We start from the raw sequence: 15,522 nt of genomic DNA on the forward strand, positions 1-15,522 counted from the left end.
TCATGCTTCCTACATGCTTTTATAATATTTGGAACTTCCTCCATCACAGTATGTATTGCCACACTCTGGACAGGGATGGAATTTACTTGTTTTTTGGGTCTCCCTTACTGGACCTTTAGCCTAGGAGTTATAGAAATCATATCTGTCCCATTTACTTTTTTTTCCCCAGGGTCCAGCACATGTCTGGCATATATTAGCCTTTCAAAAAATGTCCGAGTTTAGAAACAATCTAATGACCTAGAATTATTCTTGGGAGTGGTAAGACAGATTATTTTTTGGCAGGACAAAAAAGTCATAAAATTGAGGTGGGTCCTGTAGCTATCCATAAGCAGATAGAGGGACAGATTTGTCTACGAAGCACTTTACAGTATGTGTGTGTGCGCGTGTGTTTGTGCACAAGCACGCAGGCTCAGTGTCTGTTTTAGCCCTCTGTCTGAGACCATTAGTGCCAGTTAGGCAAGGGCTTTTGCGCAACCAGACATCTCCTATAACTAAATAGGGTGCTGTTTCTTCTTGGTAGTTTTTTTAATCAAATGTAAATTCATTGTTTTAATCTCCTCATTCTTGCTCTTTTTCTAGTATCTTATATTTTCCTAGACAATCATGCACTTTATTCACGTTTTAAAATATATTTCCATAAAGTTGAAACAATGATTATCTTAATTTCCTCTTTATTATGGTTCATTCTCATTACCAATGCTAATTTTGTAATTTTGTGCTTTTTCCTGGATTTTAAAGTTAAGTTTACCTATTGATTGATTTTTTTTGCAAAGAAAAATATTCTGAATTCATTCATTAAAGTTATTGTTTTTATTTTTAAAAAATGTAAATGTCTTGAAAAAGGAGGCTTAGCCCTGAGAATTCAGCTGTTGTGGGTAAGGCCTGATGTTCAGTGATTGCAATGTCATCGCCAGTGCCTTCCCAGTTCCCAGGATTGGGAACTGCCTGGAGTTTTACATAGTGACTAATTTAGGACTTCTTGTAAGAAAAGGAGCCCTAATCCTCAGCGCATTTAAAAAGACCTGATCTAGGTCTTCTAGGAAACATTCTCAGTTTGGGCTATCACAGTTTCTGGCATTTCAGGCAGTGTGATGATCCTATTATACTTTCTCTGACATGATCCTGTCTCATCTATTCTTGGGATTCTATTTGGCAGCAAAATGAAGTAAGTTTTTTTTATTATAAAAATTATACTTGTTATTACATAAACATTTGAGTAAAGATTATGTAAACAAGCATTTAATTTATGCTAATACCTTATTTAATAATATTATGTTAAAGTTAGAGCCACGTGAATATATCCCATTTTCCCCCGTGTCCAGGCTAGTGGGGAAAGAAAGCAGATTATTCTCTAGATACAAACTTTGGTTTTTTTAGCCATCATGAAAGACAAAAGAATATTCTGTATGAATTTTTTAAGTTAATTTTCCTTATTATTTTATTTAGTAAGGGGCAATTATAATGTCAGTGGCTTTGAACCATAACATTGACCTAACTGATAATATTTAAGTCATTTTTTCATTTAAAAATTATACATAATCTGTAAATAATAAATTGTTTTTAATGTGTTTATGGACCAAAGTTATTAAAGTTAATTAGTTACTTTCTCTAAATTTCATGCTGTTAATAAAAATAACTTTTAAATTATAATTAAAAATTAATGATTTTTAAATTGTAAGTGACTTAAAAAATCACTTATAATCCCACTAACCTTTGATGTTGTTTTGTTCATGATTGCTTTCAGTTTTTATGTCCTTTCAGTCTATATCTTTGAGCATTATACTTTTCATTTGTTTTCATAATGATGTGTAAACAATTTTGTGTTTTTTAAGTAACATTTTATTTAAAATATGTTATCTACATAATTATTTTCATACGTGGCTAGATACATACAATCTGATATAAATAAGTTTTTAGACAGAAGCTGTGATTTCTGGCTGAAGCTTTACTTTTTATGCTTGAAGCTCATTTATTGTTAGTAACACATCATAAGATGCTTACTTTAATACCTAACCTTTTTTTTTAAATATCAGGTAATATACATGTTAAGGTAATCATGAAATTGGTGGTATTTTTGTAGAGGCTAAAATCGAACAGAAGGTCAAATCACCTAATTTGCACATGAAAACAAGCATTTCTGAAACTAATTTGATTTGTAATAAAAATAAGGGTGTTAGTTTTGTACATATTGGCCACTATGACCTTGAATAATTGGATGATTTGGAAGAGAGGGAGAGGGAGAGAGAGAGAAAGAGAGAAAGAAAAAAGAAAAGAAAAAGGAAAAGGAAAGATCGGTTGGAAAAGTTTCTCTGCCAATGAAATGACATCATTCCTGGAAAGGGTTTGATAATTGTGCAAGAAGGATCCCGAAAGTACTACCACCTAGTAGCCGGGGACTGCCTGGAACAGCCTAACTACATAAACAGTTTCCTGAACTTTCCAAAGCTGCCAGCATAAATGTCTGCAGATTTTAATGAAGAAAACAGATGTAAATGGAGGGTGGGGGTGATGGATAACTTCTCCCTCTGTAGTGAGAGATCCAAAAGAGAAAAAGTAATTTCCAGTCAAAAGTAATGTTTAAAATATCTTAATTATCTATGAAAATTAAATTGAGGTAAAAAGTAGAAAGTGGAAAGGTTAAAAATAAAGTCTTAATTCTGAAAACTAAAAGTAATACCTTTTATGCTCTAACCTTTTAAAAGATATTGATCATTTTCATATTCACATAAGGGTTCTAATAGACTGATCAATAATTCATGAGATAAATATTTAATTTTTATGAGATTTCTGAGATGAGGAAAGTGCCAGTCTTTATACATTGTTGGAAATTTTAGATATGGCCAACTATTTGAGGTTTTTTTTTTTTCTTCCTTTAAANAAAAACTCTTTCCCCGGATATTTTAAACAAATTATATTTCCCACCAGCCTTTAAAAAAATGTTTTAAAATTCCTTTTAGAAATAATGCTTAGTACAGGATCCATTTTCACATGAATCTATTTTCTTCCTTCAAAACCATATTGTTGTATAGAATATGAATGATTAATGTTTGCATTTGTAATTTGACAATAGCAGTTTCTTATTGTTTTTAATATAGAGGCACATTCAAATGACCACATTGACCTTTGAATTGTCATTAATGAATTTCATAAGTACATATTTCCTGCCTTGTAATTTGTTTCCTGAATTATCATGTAGTTCAAAAGAGACGTGAATGAGTTGCTTTTCCATGTCCCGTGATCGTACTCCACAGATTACACATAGATTTTCCCATTGTAATGAATACTGTACTGTTTCAACAACATTTGTTTCGGTTTTAGTACAATAGAAATATTTGGATGGCATCCCAAATATTTGAGAGGAATCTGGTAAAATGGTACTAGACTAATTACCTCATCTATTCTGTACTGGAAGATCTTTTAGGGTCTTAGGAAGCTAGAAAAATCCAGTTGGCACTTCTATACATTTTTGACCATCATATTTAATATATTGACACTTTTTTCTTTTGAGTTCATCTCACCTTTCTAATGAAAAATTAATGATTATATAAGCATAGTAGTATTTTAGTTTCTTCCTTTGCACAGTAATATAAAATCACAGCTAAACCTAGTTTGCTGCAGCTTCACTATCTTGAGGTGAAATAGTTTTTGAAAAGAAATAAAAGCATAAAAATTTAAAAGCTACAAATGTTCATACCACTACAGGTATTAAAACTGCATAGAAAATTATGCTGATTTATTTAAAAAATAAATCAGAATTTTCCCCTAAAATGTTTACACTCCAGGAACACTCAAGATTTGTTTGAGGGCTCATATTTTAGTGTTTATGTCTGTCCTCTACCTTCCCTCATTTTCTTCTCCACCCAAAACACACACAAGGGACTCAGATTTTACAGAAGAAATGATTGCCAATGGACGCCTGAGGAGAGGGGGAGATAAATTACAAAGGAGATGCTCTGAGTGATCTGAAAGGGGTGGATGGGGAAACAATATTGTACTTCAGTTTATTGTTAATAGGATTTGTAGGGTGGCAGTAATTAGGACCTTGTTCTACATCTGTTTTAATCTGCAAGCTTTCTTTTCCTGAAGTCAGTGCCCCTGAACCACTGCCCAGAAGCCTAGTTTATAGTAGGTAGCATAGTTTCCTGGAAGAGTTTAGTGTTTTTTGGTGATAAGGTATGTATATATAATACCTGTTTTGTGTGGTGATGGTTGGCAAGAGGTTACCCTGGCACTGCCCCATTCACTGTGGGTGTCTGTACCAGGCCTTTGAACATATTTATCTTATTACTAAATTACTATTCACATGATTGCTCTTATTAGTGGTGTTTTTGCTAAGTCTCATTAGCTCAATTAAAACTCTGTGTTTCATTATTTGACATATTTCTTTTATTTTGTCTCATCTGGTATTATTTCTTACATACTGAAATAAAATGACCTTTATGATTAATAATCATTTTTTGGCCTTTCTAGACAAAGTTTGCCCTGATTTTATGATTCATTGTCTGGAGAGACCTTAGTTCAGTGTATACCTCTGGGTGCTAAATATTAGTAGAATTATTAAGGAATATACCCAGTGCAGAAAACCTGCTTTGAAGCTAGCTGTTTATAGAATGAAAGCACATTGGCGGGAAAGGCTTACTTTTCTTAATAGAGTTTTCCTTCATTTACTAGATTCTCCTGAATTATTTTGGAAACTATGTACCGAATGCATGGACGCAGGATAATGGCTGCACTCTTTGTGATTTGGATACAATTGACTTATCTACAGTGGATGTGAGTGGAATTGACTATGTGTGAAATGTAGAAATAAAAAGCACAGTGTCATGAAATGCAGTGATTTTTCAAAAAAAAAACACGTTATTTTATAGTTTTGGTGATAATGGTAGATAATGGATTTATAAAGCTAGAACATGATGACTCAGAAAATTGCTAGATTTGTGTGTTTCTGAACCGTTTTTGAAAGTAAAACTGGCTAGTAGTTGATCCCAATAAAAGGGACTTAGTTGTCAATATTTAATATTGGTATGATTGGATGCTTTTGTTTTATTTTAGTCTGCTAACTTAGTCAAAGCATTGAGGAAAAATGCTAGCGTTTGTATTGACTAGTATTATCTGTGCTTGATTTTCAAATTTGATGATTTTAAAAATAATAAGATTATATAACTAAGGACCTTATTTTAAGTACTTTATATAAAATAACTCAATTAAACTTCACAAAATCTCTTAAGCAGCTAGTACTATTGGTTTTACAAATGAAAGACTGAGGTACATACAAATTAAGTAATTTTGCTTAAGAGCACCCAATTTTTTTAGGCATTGGAGGTAGGATTTGAATTTAGGCAATCTGATTCTAGACCCTGTATTCTTGACCACTGCAGTTTTGCTCCCATGTCATGTACATATTATATGCCAGGCACAGCGCTACTTTTATGTATATTTCATGGAGAATTGTAGCTGTAGTTTATCTTTTATACCTTGAGGATAAAGGAGCAATTAGAAATAATATTTACCTGTAGAACATTTTGATGCATCCTTCTGTCATCAACCAGAGAATTTTTAGGATATCTTATAGTAACATTTTTCTTCCAAAAAATTGCTCTTGTAACTTGGAAGACTGTTATTATATGTATGAACAGTTGGACTCTAGGGATGATTTTGTCATTAAGGCTGATTCTTTCCTTCATTCATCATACGTTTATTGAGTATTTACAGCATGCCAGATAGGTAGAACCAATATAAGCAAAAATAAAATTCCCAGTTATATATCTTGATAACTCCTGGATCCATGCAAATATAAAACACTCTTACTGTAAAGAACCGAAGCTCCTGAATTAAATAGTTTCTATGCTTATCACTGTCTGAAAGGAGGACAAAGAGTAACTTGTGCACATTTAGCAGCTTCTGAATAGAGCCTTACTTTTCTTGAAAATAAGACTTTTTGGCTGGTCTCTCAAATAGCAAACTGAATATTTCCTATCCAGAAAGAGTGCCAGAATATTTTTGAATGAAGCAGCACCATGATGTTTAAAAATTCATCTTGATCTTTTTTGCAGAAAGTAGTGTTGTCCTTTGGAGGAGGGGTTAATGCTTTTATCTGTTTACTCTTCTTTTACGTAAACTTTCTGGTACAAAGACAGAAAAATATTTACTTGAAAATTGTCTAGTTATTATGCAGTAGAGATATGAAAATTAAAATGATGTGGGTAGTTAAGATCTCAGGCCTACCATATTCTTAGATGTGGTCCATAGGCAAGTTTCTTTCTATATAGAGAAAGGGAGGGTTAAATGAGACTTTATACATATATGTGTGTGTGTATATATATATATATATATGTAATATTTTATATGTATGAATTATATATATATGCAGTGCTAAGGTTTCGATCTATGTTAACTGTTGTATTATCAGTAGTATATAAAATGAACTTAGATGGAGAATGAAAAAGTAGCACTTTGAAACCCAGTTCTTTACCTACTAATTATGTGTTCTGAGTTGCTTAATTTCTCTAAATCCCATTTTCCTCATGTGTACACTTGGAATAAAAAGTAACTTCTAAGTTATAATGAAATGGAAATGAAATGTATTATTTCATTTAATAAGGGAGAGTTGTGATCAACTTTTTACTTATTTCCCTTATTAAATTGAGAACTCCTAGAGGGTAAATATTTTGTCTTTGGCTGTTTGTATTTTCTTATTCAGTAATAAATATTTGGGTGAGTGAATACATTGATAAGGAAGTACAACAGTATATAAGGTATACGTCAATGTAAACAAATATTAGGTTATGATCTAGATAACAAAAATGTGTGAGGCATCATGCATGAAAAGATAGGGGAGGAGGTACCTAATTCAGCACTTAACATATATGATACTTATAAAAATCTTTAATGTTAAATTCAGACTTTAAGGCATGTTTTAAAAAGGCACTATAACAAAATCTTTCATATAGTTTTGGTAATAACTCTATTTCATGGTCATTTACTTACGTTTCTTTCTTCCCCAACCATTTGTAAATTTTTCAAGCCAGAAACCTTTCACTCCTTGTCCTAAATGTTGCTCATCACAAGGACTGACAAATATGATGAATATTTCAAAAGTTCTCATGCAATTAATGAAAGATAAACGATCCTCTAAAACCTGCCCGAAAAGGATTTTTAAAAATACATAGAAATAGATTGAACAAGTTAAACTACATTAGTGAAAGAAAATAGTTTTCTTGTATATAATAAGGAAGCAAAATAAAGTAACTGTCCAAAAAAGGAGATTAAAGGAAATACTCAGGATAAAAATAAAGGCTCAAGACCTCCATGATTGCTTTATCTGAGCTACAAATTAAACGATGCACTTCCAAGCCATGGAAACCAAAAGGGAAACACAATTAGCATTCTGACTTCCTGGATGAAGATGACAAAGTAGATTCAAATCTGAAGGAGATCTCTTTAAAGACTATCATAAAGGAAGCATTGAATGATAGAGTAGGCAATTTCCTTTATTACATTCATGTAATAAATATGATAGTAAGTTTCCTCCTCAAACTTAAGTCATAATGCCAAGATGTGATTGGGTAAATCACTTTGATGGGGGCCATAGGAATGTATTTTAAGTGTTAGAGAATTGCCATGGGGCAATTGAAATTTAGCAGATTATGTTTAACTGATATTCCTAATATATGTTACGTTGTATTGATTAAGACTTAGATAGAATTTAGAGAACATCCACACTAATAATAATTTGCTTTTATGTTTGCCATAAAACAAAGGTCCATCCAAATGTAACAATAGGAGTTTTTATTGAACAACCAACCCCTTTCTTACCTCGATTTCTGGACATATTGTTGACACTGGATTACCCAAAAGAAGCGCTTAAACTCTTTATTCATAACAAGGTAAGTATTTGAGAAATGAATATTTTATGTGAAAATTGTTTTTGATCTTCTTTGGAACTATTTGCTATTACTTGTTTATGTCTAAAATAACCCATTGAGCTAAATACAGAGCGGAATTTTGGAGGTAATTACTGCCCTGTTTATTTAGGACCTAAGGATTTTAGAGTCTGGAAACTAGTATCACAATATTGGAATGAGCCACATGAAACTTAACTTTGTAGATCCAAATTGGTGAAATATCAGCTATTTTCGTATGGCTCAACTTAATATATGAGTGAAGAAATGTCAAAGGTCCTCATATTCTTTGCTTTTGGGTTAGTTCTAGTACCTTCTTTGATGGAACTGGTCATTAAATTGTTTGCGGCTTAAGCTAATACTGTGACGTCAGAACTTAAAATAGCTTCCAGATATAGTATTGTTTTGATTAATCACAAAATGGCATGCTCTTCCCCAAAGGATTTTGATACCGTCATTTCCTCCAAAAATAAGCAGAACCTCCCCCAAACCTCCCACATATAATCTAAGCTTAAGAACATTTTTCCTTAGTATTTTCCCATTTACTTGTCTCTTTCCTGTTAAATCAATTGACACTTAACATCTTTTAGAAAAACACAACAGCTACGAAGTATGCATTTTCTCTCCTTTGTCCTAATGCTTTTTGTTTAACATTGTTCTTTCTTCCTAATGTACATGTCAGCTTATCATTTGCCTTTTCCAGAGAATATTTTAAATTTGCAGAAAACCACCTAAAATAAGTTTAAAAAGGTGAATCATTGAGCATTTGCTTTGTAAAATGCATTGTAATATATTTATTTACAATGAAGTGTTTCGTTTTTATATATTGTGTTGTTTATTTACGTCTTCCTCCTTTCATAGGACCTCCTTGATGAGAGGGTATTTTGTCTTCTCATTTTTTATATAAAATTAACTCTGCGTAGTTTTTATGCTATAAATAGTTTTAACAAGCTGTGAAAAGCTTTCAAAAATACTTAGAGAAACTCAATACACAAAAAGCTCTGAAATGCTCTAATGTTGGAGACCCATAATATTATGTAAATTTTAGCACAGTTAATCATAGTAATGACTTTTATGTTCATGATTTTCCTATTATATTTCCTTATCAATAAAGTTTTGTTAAACTTTACCTTCTTTTTGTAAAAGTACAATTTGGTATATGACCCTTCATTTTTCTCTCTGGCTTCAAAGAGTATTATAATACTTATTTTATAAAATATGATTGTATTTATAACTTAGATTAATATCTATTAGGTTTAATAGACATTTTTATGGATATTTTAAAGCACGTGTCTGAGATTCTCAGGCCACAAGCCATTTTTCCTTCAAGTCAGAAACTTTTGTAGCACCCAGGATTTAAATATTTCTTCAAGGACCTGTCTAGGAGTAGATGTTAGAAGAATTTCGTACTATCTTCTATTTAAAAGGTATTGATATGTATCTATTTTAGATTCTTCGTGTGATATTCAGGTAACATTTATATCTAATGTGTGTGGTATAGGTTATCATTTCATCTGTAATTGAGGGAATACATGAATTGTGGAATTCACAACTTCGAATAGGATGCCATCCCTGCATATGAATACCTATGAACACTTCAGTCATCCTATTGTCATTTTTGCACTAATTTTCTGTTTTTAAATTTGTTACAGGAAGTTTATCATGAAAAGGACATCAAAGTATTTTTTGATAAAGCTAAACGTGAAATCAGTACTATAAAAATAGTAGGACCAGAAGAAAATCTAAGTCAAGCCGAAGCCAGAAACATGGGAATGTATGTTTTCATCTATTTAAATTAAGTAATTTCTACTAAAGAAATTAAAAGAAAAACAACTTTTCTTCAAAATTAGTATCCTAAACTTGAGCGTCTCAATTCTGTGTGTGTGTGTATGTGTGTGTGTGTGTATGCACATGAACACACACCTCTCCTGTTAGACTATATTTATGTTTGTATGTATTTACATGTAAAGGGCAATGGAAATTATATATATATATAGAGAGAGAGAGAAATGGCTAAGAGTCAACATATTTAATGAAACTATTAATTGAACTGCAGATCAAAATTTTAAAAAATACTCAGAGATGCCTGGCTGGCTCAGTCAGAAGAGCACGTGACTCTTGGATCTCTGGCTCATGAGTTTGAACCTCATGTTGGGAGTAGAGATTACTTAAAATAAGAAATTAAAAAATACTCAGACAAGTGAATAGTATGACTGATGTAGCAGTGATTTAAATGTTTATTATCTGAAGATTATGTGTGGTGAAAATGTATGTTTCAGATTGTGGGGTGTAAAGGTTATTCCTACTTTCTAGTCACCTACTGGTCTAGATAAAACAAACTATAACCCTCAGAAGAAAGTTTTAGGCCCTTTGTTTAGCCCCTTTAATACTTTAGATTATTACTACTAATAATAAAAACAATCATTTTTCAGTGAATGTTAATTGAATATGCTAGCAGTGAGTTAAGAGCTGCTAAGAAAAAAGGTGAATAAATCATGTGACTTCTCTTCAGGAGGTGTTCTCTGGTGTTGTGGAAGCTCAGGGTTCCTGGGTAGTGCCTGGTGTGGGAATAAAGGCATAGGCAGGAAAACAGGCCCCAGAAAGACAAAACTAACAGTTGAATTTATTCATTGGAGAATACCTTGGATCCACATTTGGAACGTATTTTCTCAATTTTTTTTTTAAATATAGTCTGTTGTGTCTGGCTTCTTTGGCTCATTACAACGTATTCTCATTCACTCATGTCAGTGCAGTTATCATTCCTTTCATCACTGACTAATACTCTGTCATATGAATATACCACAAATGGATTTCTTATTGATAGATCATGTCCAGTTTGGAGCCATTTGAATAAGATTGCTGATGAAGATTCCTTATTAGAAGTATATGTGTGTGTGTGTGCGTGTGTGTACATATTTTGCTTCAGTGTATTTTAGGAAAATAGCCACGATTAGACTAACTAGGGTGTAGGGTTAGAGTAAATGTATGTTTAACTTTATAAGAAACTGCTAAACAGTCCTCTCAACTGTTATACCATTGTACACTCCTGACAGCAAGGTAGTTCACACCTCTCACAACTCCAGATTTGTCAACAGTTGATATTGCCCATCTTTTTTATTTTAGCTACTTGATCAGGTATCAAAAATATCTTACTGTGATTGTAATTTAATTCCCTGACAAGGAATTTCCTATTTGTGCGTTGATTGGCCATTTGTATGTATTGATTTGTGGAGTATCTATTTAAATCTTTCATGCATTTTTGTTTACATTGGGTCGTCTTTTTTGTTGTTTATTTGCAGGAGTTCATTATATAATCTGTATACAAGGGGTGTGTGTGTGTGTGTGTGTGTGTGTGTGTGATGTTTTGTGAATATTTGCTCCACTGTGTGGCTTGGTTTTTTACTTTTTTAATCCTGTCTTTTGATGAGAAGAAATTTGAATTTCAATAAATTTCCATTTCTCTTTTTTTTTCTTTTATGCTTTATGCTTTTTGGGTTTATTTTCTATTTAAGAAAACTTTCTTATTCCAATGTCATGAAAACATCCTTTGGAATTTTTCTTTTATAAGCTTTATTGTTCTAGCATTTATGTTTAAGATGTTTCAATCTACAATTCATCCTGAATACATTTTTGTGTTTGGAGTGAAGTAGGAGTCAAATTTTATTCTTTGCAAATGGAATTCCAGTTGTTTCAACACTCCTTTTTATTTTAGGGCTTTTCTTTTCCTATGTACTTGACTTGGCTTTGGCCAAAAATCAATTGACTGAATATTTATGAGTGATTATGAACTCTCTACTCTGTTTCGTTCGTCTTAGATCAATACCACATTTTATTACAAGGGATTTATATTAATCTTGAAATCAAGTAGTGTAATTTCTTCGGTTTTTATTCCAAAATAATTTTGGCTATTTTATTTTCATTTTATTTTATCTATGTATTTAATTGAGGTATAATTCACATATAACATATTAGCTTTAGTTGTACAACATAGTGATTCAATATTTGTATACTTTGTATATTTGTATATTTTGGTGACAGGATCACCAAAATAAGTTTAGTTACCATCTGTCATCATATATAATTACAAAACTTTAAAAAACTTTTCTGTAATTTTTTGCACAATTTCAGCAAAGTTTCCTGTCTGCTGTCCTATATGACAGTTGCTTAGAAACAAATGGGATACATACTGACAATAGTGGAAAGTGATAACTAGGATCAGCCGTGAGGGAGGGGAGCTCAAAAGGAGAGAGCCCCAAGTGTAGAAACCATAATACTTGGAAGCATCTCTTGTATAACAAGTAGTTCATAGCTTGTTGTTCCTGATGATAAGGCTACAGACTCTACCAAGAAAAACATACGTCATAGTCCATGACCCCTGATAAGAAACAGGGGAGTACATTTCTTAGAAAGAATTCCACGCAAATCAGGCTTAAAAAGTATTAATACCTAAACAATTATACATTTGTATCTCCAAGATTCACTTAGAACTGAGTTGTTGGATAAGCAAGATTTTGCACGGTGCATGTGTATACGTGTGCAAAAAGCATTTTGATTTGTGAAGAAAAGTTGTTGATAAATACATTGAAATAAATTATATTTCCCTTTCAGAGAGGTCTAAGTACTAAATTCTAAATTGCCATTCTTGCTGGGTATTCTATGCCTTAAACTTTTTAGTGGCTTGAAAACGTATTTCACTTGACCTAAAATTTTTAGTGTTGGTCTCCATATGAATATCTATGTTGATAAACTGACCATTTTGAAATTTAAGATAATATTTATCCCTTTGGATATTGTCTTACTATTTTGATTAGAAAAATATGTTAGAGANACTTTATTTTATATATATATATACATATGTATATATATATACATATGTATATATATACATATATATATATGCTTTATGTTGGCATTTTTTAACGAGCAAGTATTTATTTTATCTAATTCTTATTTCTTTTTCAATGTTAGGGATTCTTGCCGTCAGGATGAAAACTGTGATTATTATTTTAGTATGGATGCAGATGTTGTTTTGACAAATCCAAGGACCTTAAAAATTTTGATTGAACAAAACAGGTACTACATAAGATTCGTTATCAATTTATTTTTAAAATGATAATCATTTTCTGTGTCTTTGTGGACACACTATGCTTACAAATCTGTTTCATGAATTGAGGGAACTTACATGAAGTTATTTTCTAGGCTTATAAACTTCAATTCTGATTAGTTTTCTTTTAAAGGAGTTAAATAGAAAACAACCTGATGAAAATTAGAAGTATTTAATACTAGTTACAATCACAAATGCAATGTTTATCAATTATATTTGACCTATTTTTCTGTTTAAAGCAAAATGAAATTATGACATATCTGTAAAATTTGGAATTTTTAAATTTTCTGTAGAATTTTTAAAGTAGAATTTCATAAAACTTATGACCTAAAAAGTTATTGCAAACAGAGATCTAAGTTCTTAAAATTTGAAAAAAATTTCAGAGATCTGTGATTTTATTTAGTACTGAACTTTGTAATAATTATTACTCGGTAGTACCTGTTTTTATTTAATGGAATTGAAGTGTGAAAAAGACATCATCTATACCAGCTTATAATGATATTAATCATTATTTATTATATTATATTATTGCTACTAGTAGTTTATTAAGCCTCCTACTAATAGCCCAACTTTAATGAATGTTTACTAAGTGCCAGGTATTGTTTTTAAGTATGTTTACATATATTAATGCAATTATTTCTCTTAGCAAATAGTATGGTTAGCAGAGAAATGTTAGAATTACTGTTTTTATTTTGCTGAGTAAAATATATGAGAAATCTGTTATGCTATATTAACCTCCTCTATATGTAATATGATTTGCCAATTTGAGAATTCAGTTATTACTTCAAAATCTAAGACCTCTTAGTATTAATCTGTATATACAGCCCCACTGTATATCTATAAATTGCAAGTAATTTTTCAAAACATATGAATAACGTTTTGATCATTAGGCAAAGAAAAGCAGTCTACCTTAGAGATATGGGATAGAATTGCAATTTGTAACTCTTAAAACCTAGTGGAATTCAGTAATATTTTCTTAAATGTGCAATGTTAATTGACTCTTAATTTGATTTAAATTCAATATAATCGAATGTACATTTTTTAGATAATACTTATATGTTTTTATTATATGATACTTTTGCAGGTACTTATTCCTACAGTGAACTATTTAATGAATTCATACTATGTATTTAACACATATCCCCTTTAATGTTAATCTAATGTTTTAAACCTTGTAAAAAATAAAATTCCCTCATAATTAACTCACCTGCCATCTGGGGCCATTGCCCTTCAAGGGCCAGTAAAACTCAGGATATTTCTCCAATTCCATAAATTTCTGTTACTGATCAAAGGTTTAGGTTCATCTGATGCTTATGGTTCTTGCTTCTGTATCTGAGCATGTAGTTTTCATGAAGAATTTACATATACCAAAAATTTTGTGAGATTTAGTAAACTTGACTGAAGGTTAGAGGGACAAGGGATGGTTACATCTTAGGGCATATAGCTTTCCAGCATTTCATCAACTCTCTTTTCTGTCTTTTCCCATCTCTGCTATTTACTGCCTTACTCCAGATTTTACTCCTTCAGTAATATAGTGTAATTCATCATCCCCCAGCTGCTATCCTGATAAAGTAGTTCCCCCTTATCCACAGGGGATACATTCCGAGACCTCCAGTGGATGCCTGAAACCACAGATAATTCCAAACCCTATGTACATTATGTTTCTTTCCTATACTTAACAGACCTGTGATAGAGTTTAATTTATAAATTGCTCACAGTAAGAGATTAACAACAATAATAAAATAGAACAGTTATAACAATATACTGTAATAGAATTTATGTGGATACAATCTCTCTCTCAAAATATCTTTCTGTTCTGTACTCCCCCTTCTTGTGATGATGTGAGATGATAAAATGCCAATGTGAGGAGATGAAGTGAGGTGAATGACGCAGACAGTGTGACTTAGGCTACTATTGATCTGATTATTCATCGGAAGAATCATCTGCTTCTGGACCATGGTTGACCCTGGGTAATTGAAACCATGGAAAGTAGAAACCATGGATAAGGGGCCTTACTGTATTTCACTACTCAAAAACACTGAGGCATACCAAAGATGGATTTTGATTTCCATTTTTTTGCCCAACCTTCTTTGGAAGGCAGCTGGGATTATAAATTACAAGATTTTTATTTCTATTATATATTTGATCTTATCTGTTATCACCATTGAATTATTCCCTAAATTAACAAAATACATAGATTCTAATTTATATTATCATTTCTAATATTGTAGATATTCTAAACAAAACAAAATTTAAGTGTTTCTGGTTAACATTTCCTTTTAATAGGAACCAGAAAAAAATAAATCAAAATCACTATTTTGAATGATGTGCATTTACAGACTATGTTTCACTTTTCTGTAGGTAAGGGAAAGGGCACACCTGGTCTTCACAGGACTGGAGTGTTGTGAAATAGGTTTTTTTGTGGCGAATACCTGGTTCATAAACTTCCTCATGGAAGAGTTGGGTGAGCTTTTCTTAAAAATTGACACCACTGTAATTCACTTCATTTTTAAAGTA

General features: G+C 31.6%; 1 protein-coding gene across 1 annotated transcript in view; it reads left to right on the forward strand.

Annotated features, from left to right (window-relative positions):
- The window catches only part of PLOD2 (procollagen-lysine,2-oxoglutarate 5-dioxygenase 2), a 93,992-nt gene that overhangs the window by 65,728 nt on the left and 12,742 nt on the right, over positions 1–15,522 (forward strand). The window contains exons 8-11 of the mRNA XM_008711108.2: positions 4,672–4,773; positions 7,761–7,886; positions 9,554–9,675; positions 12,870–12,974. Coding sequence (XP_008709330.2) covers positions 4,672–4,773; positions 7,761–7,886; positions 9,554–9,675; positions 12,870–12,974 — 455 coding nt within the window. The remainder of the gene's footprint in view (positions 1–4,671; positions 4,774–7,760; positions 7,887–9,553; positions 9,676–12,869; positions 12,975–15,522) is intronic.

The sequence above is a fragment of the Ursus maritimus genome, unplaced genomic scaffold, assembly GCF_017311325.1.
Source record: "Ursus maritimus isolate PB19 unplaced genomic scaffold, ASM1731132v1 scaffold_20, whole genome shotgun sequence".
NCBI classification, from domain to species: Eukaryota; Metazoa; Chordata; class Mammalia; order Carnivora; family Ursidae; genus Ursus; species Ursus maritimus.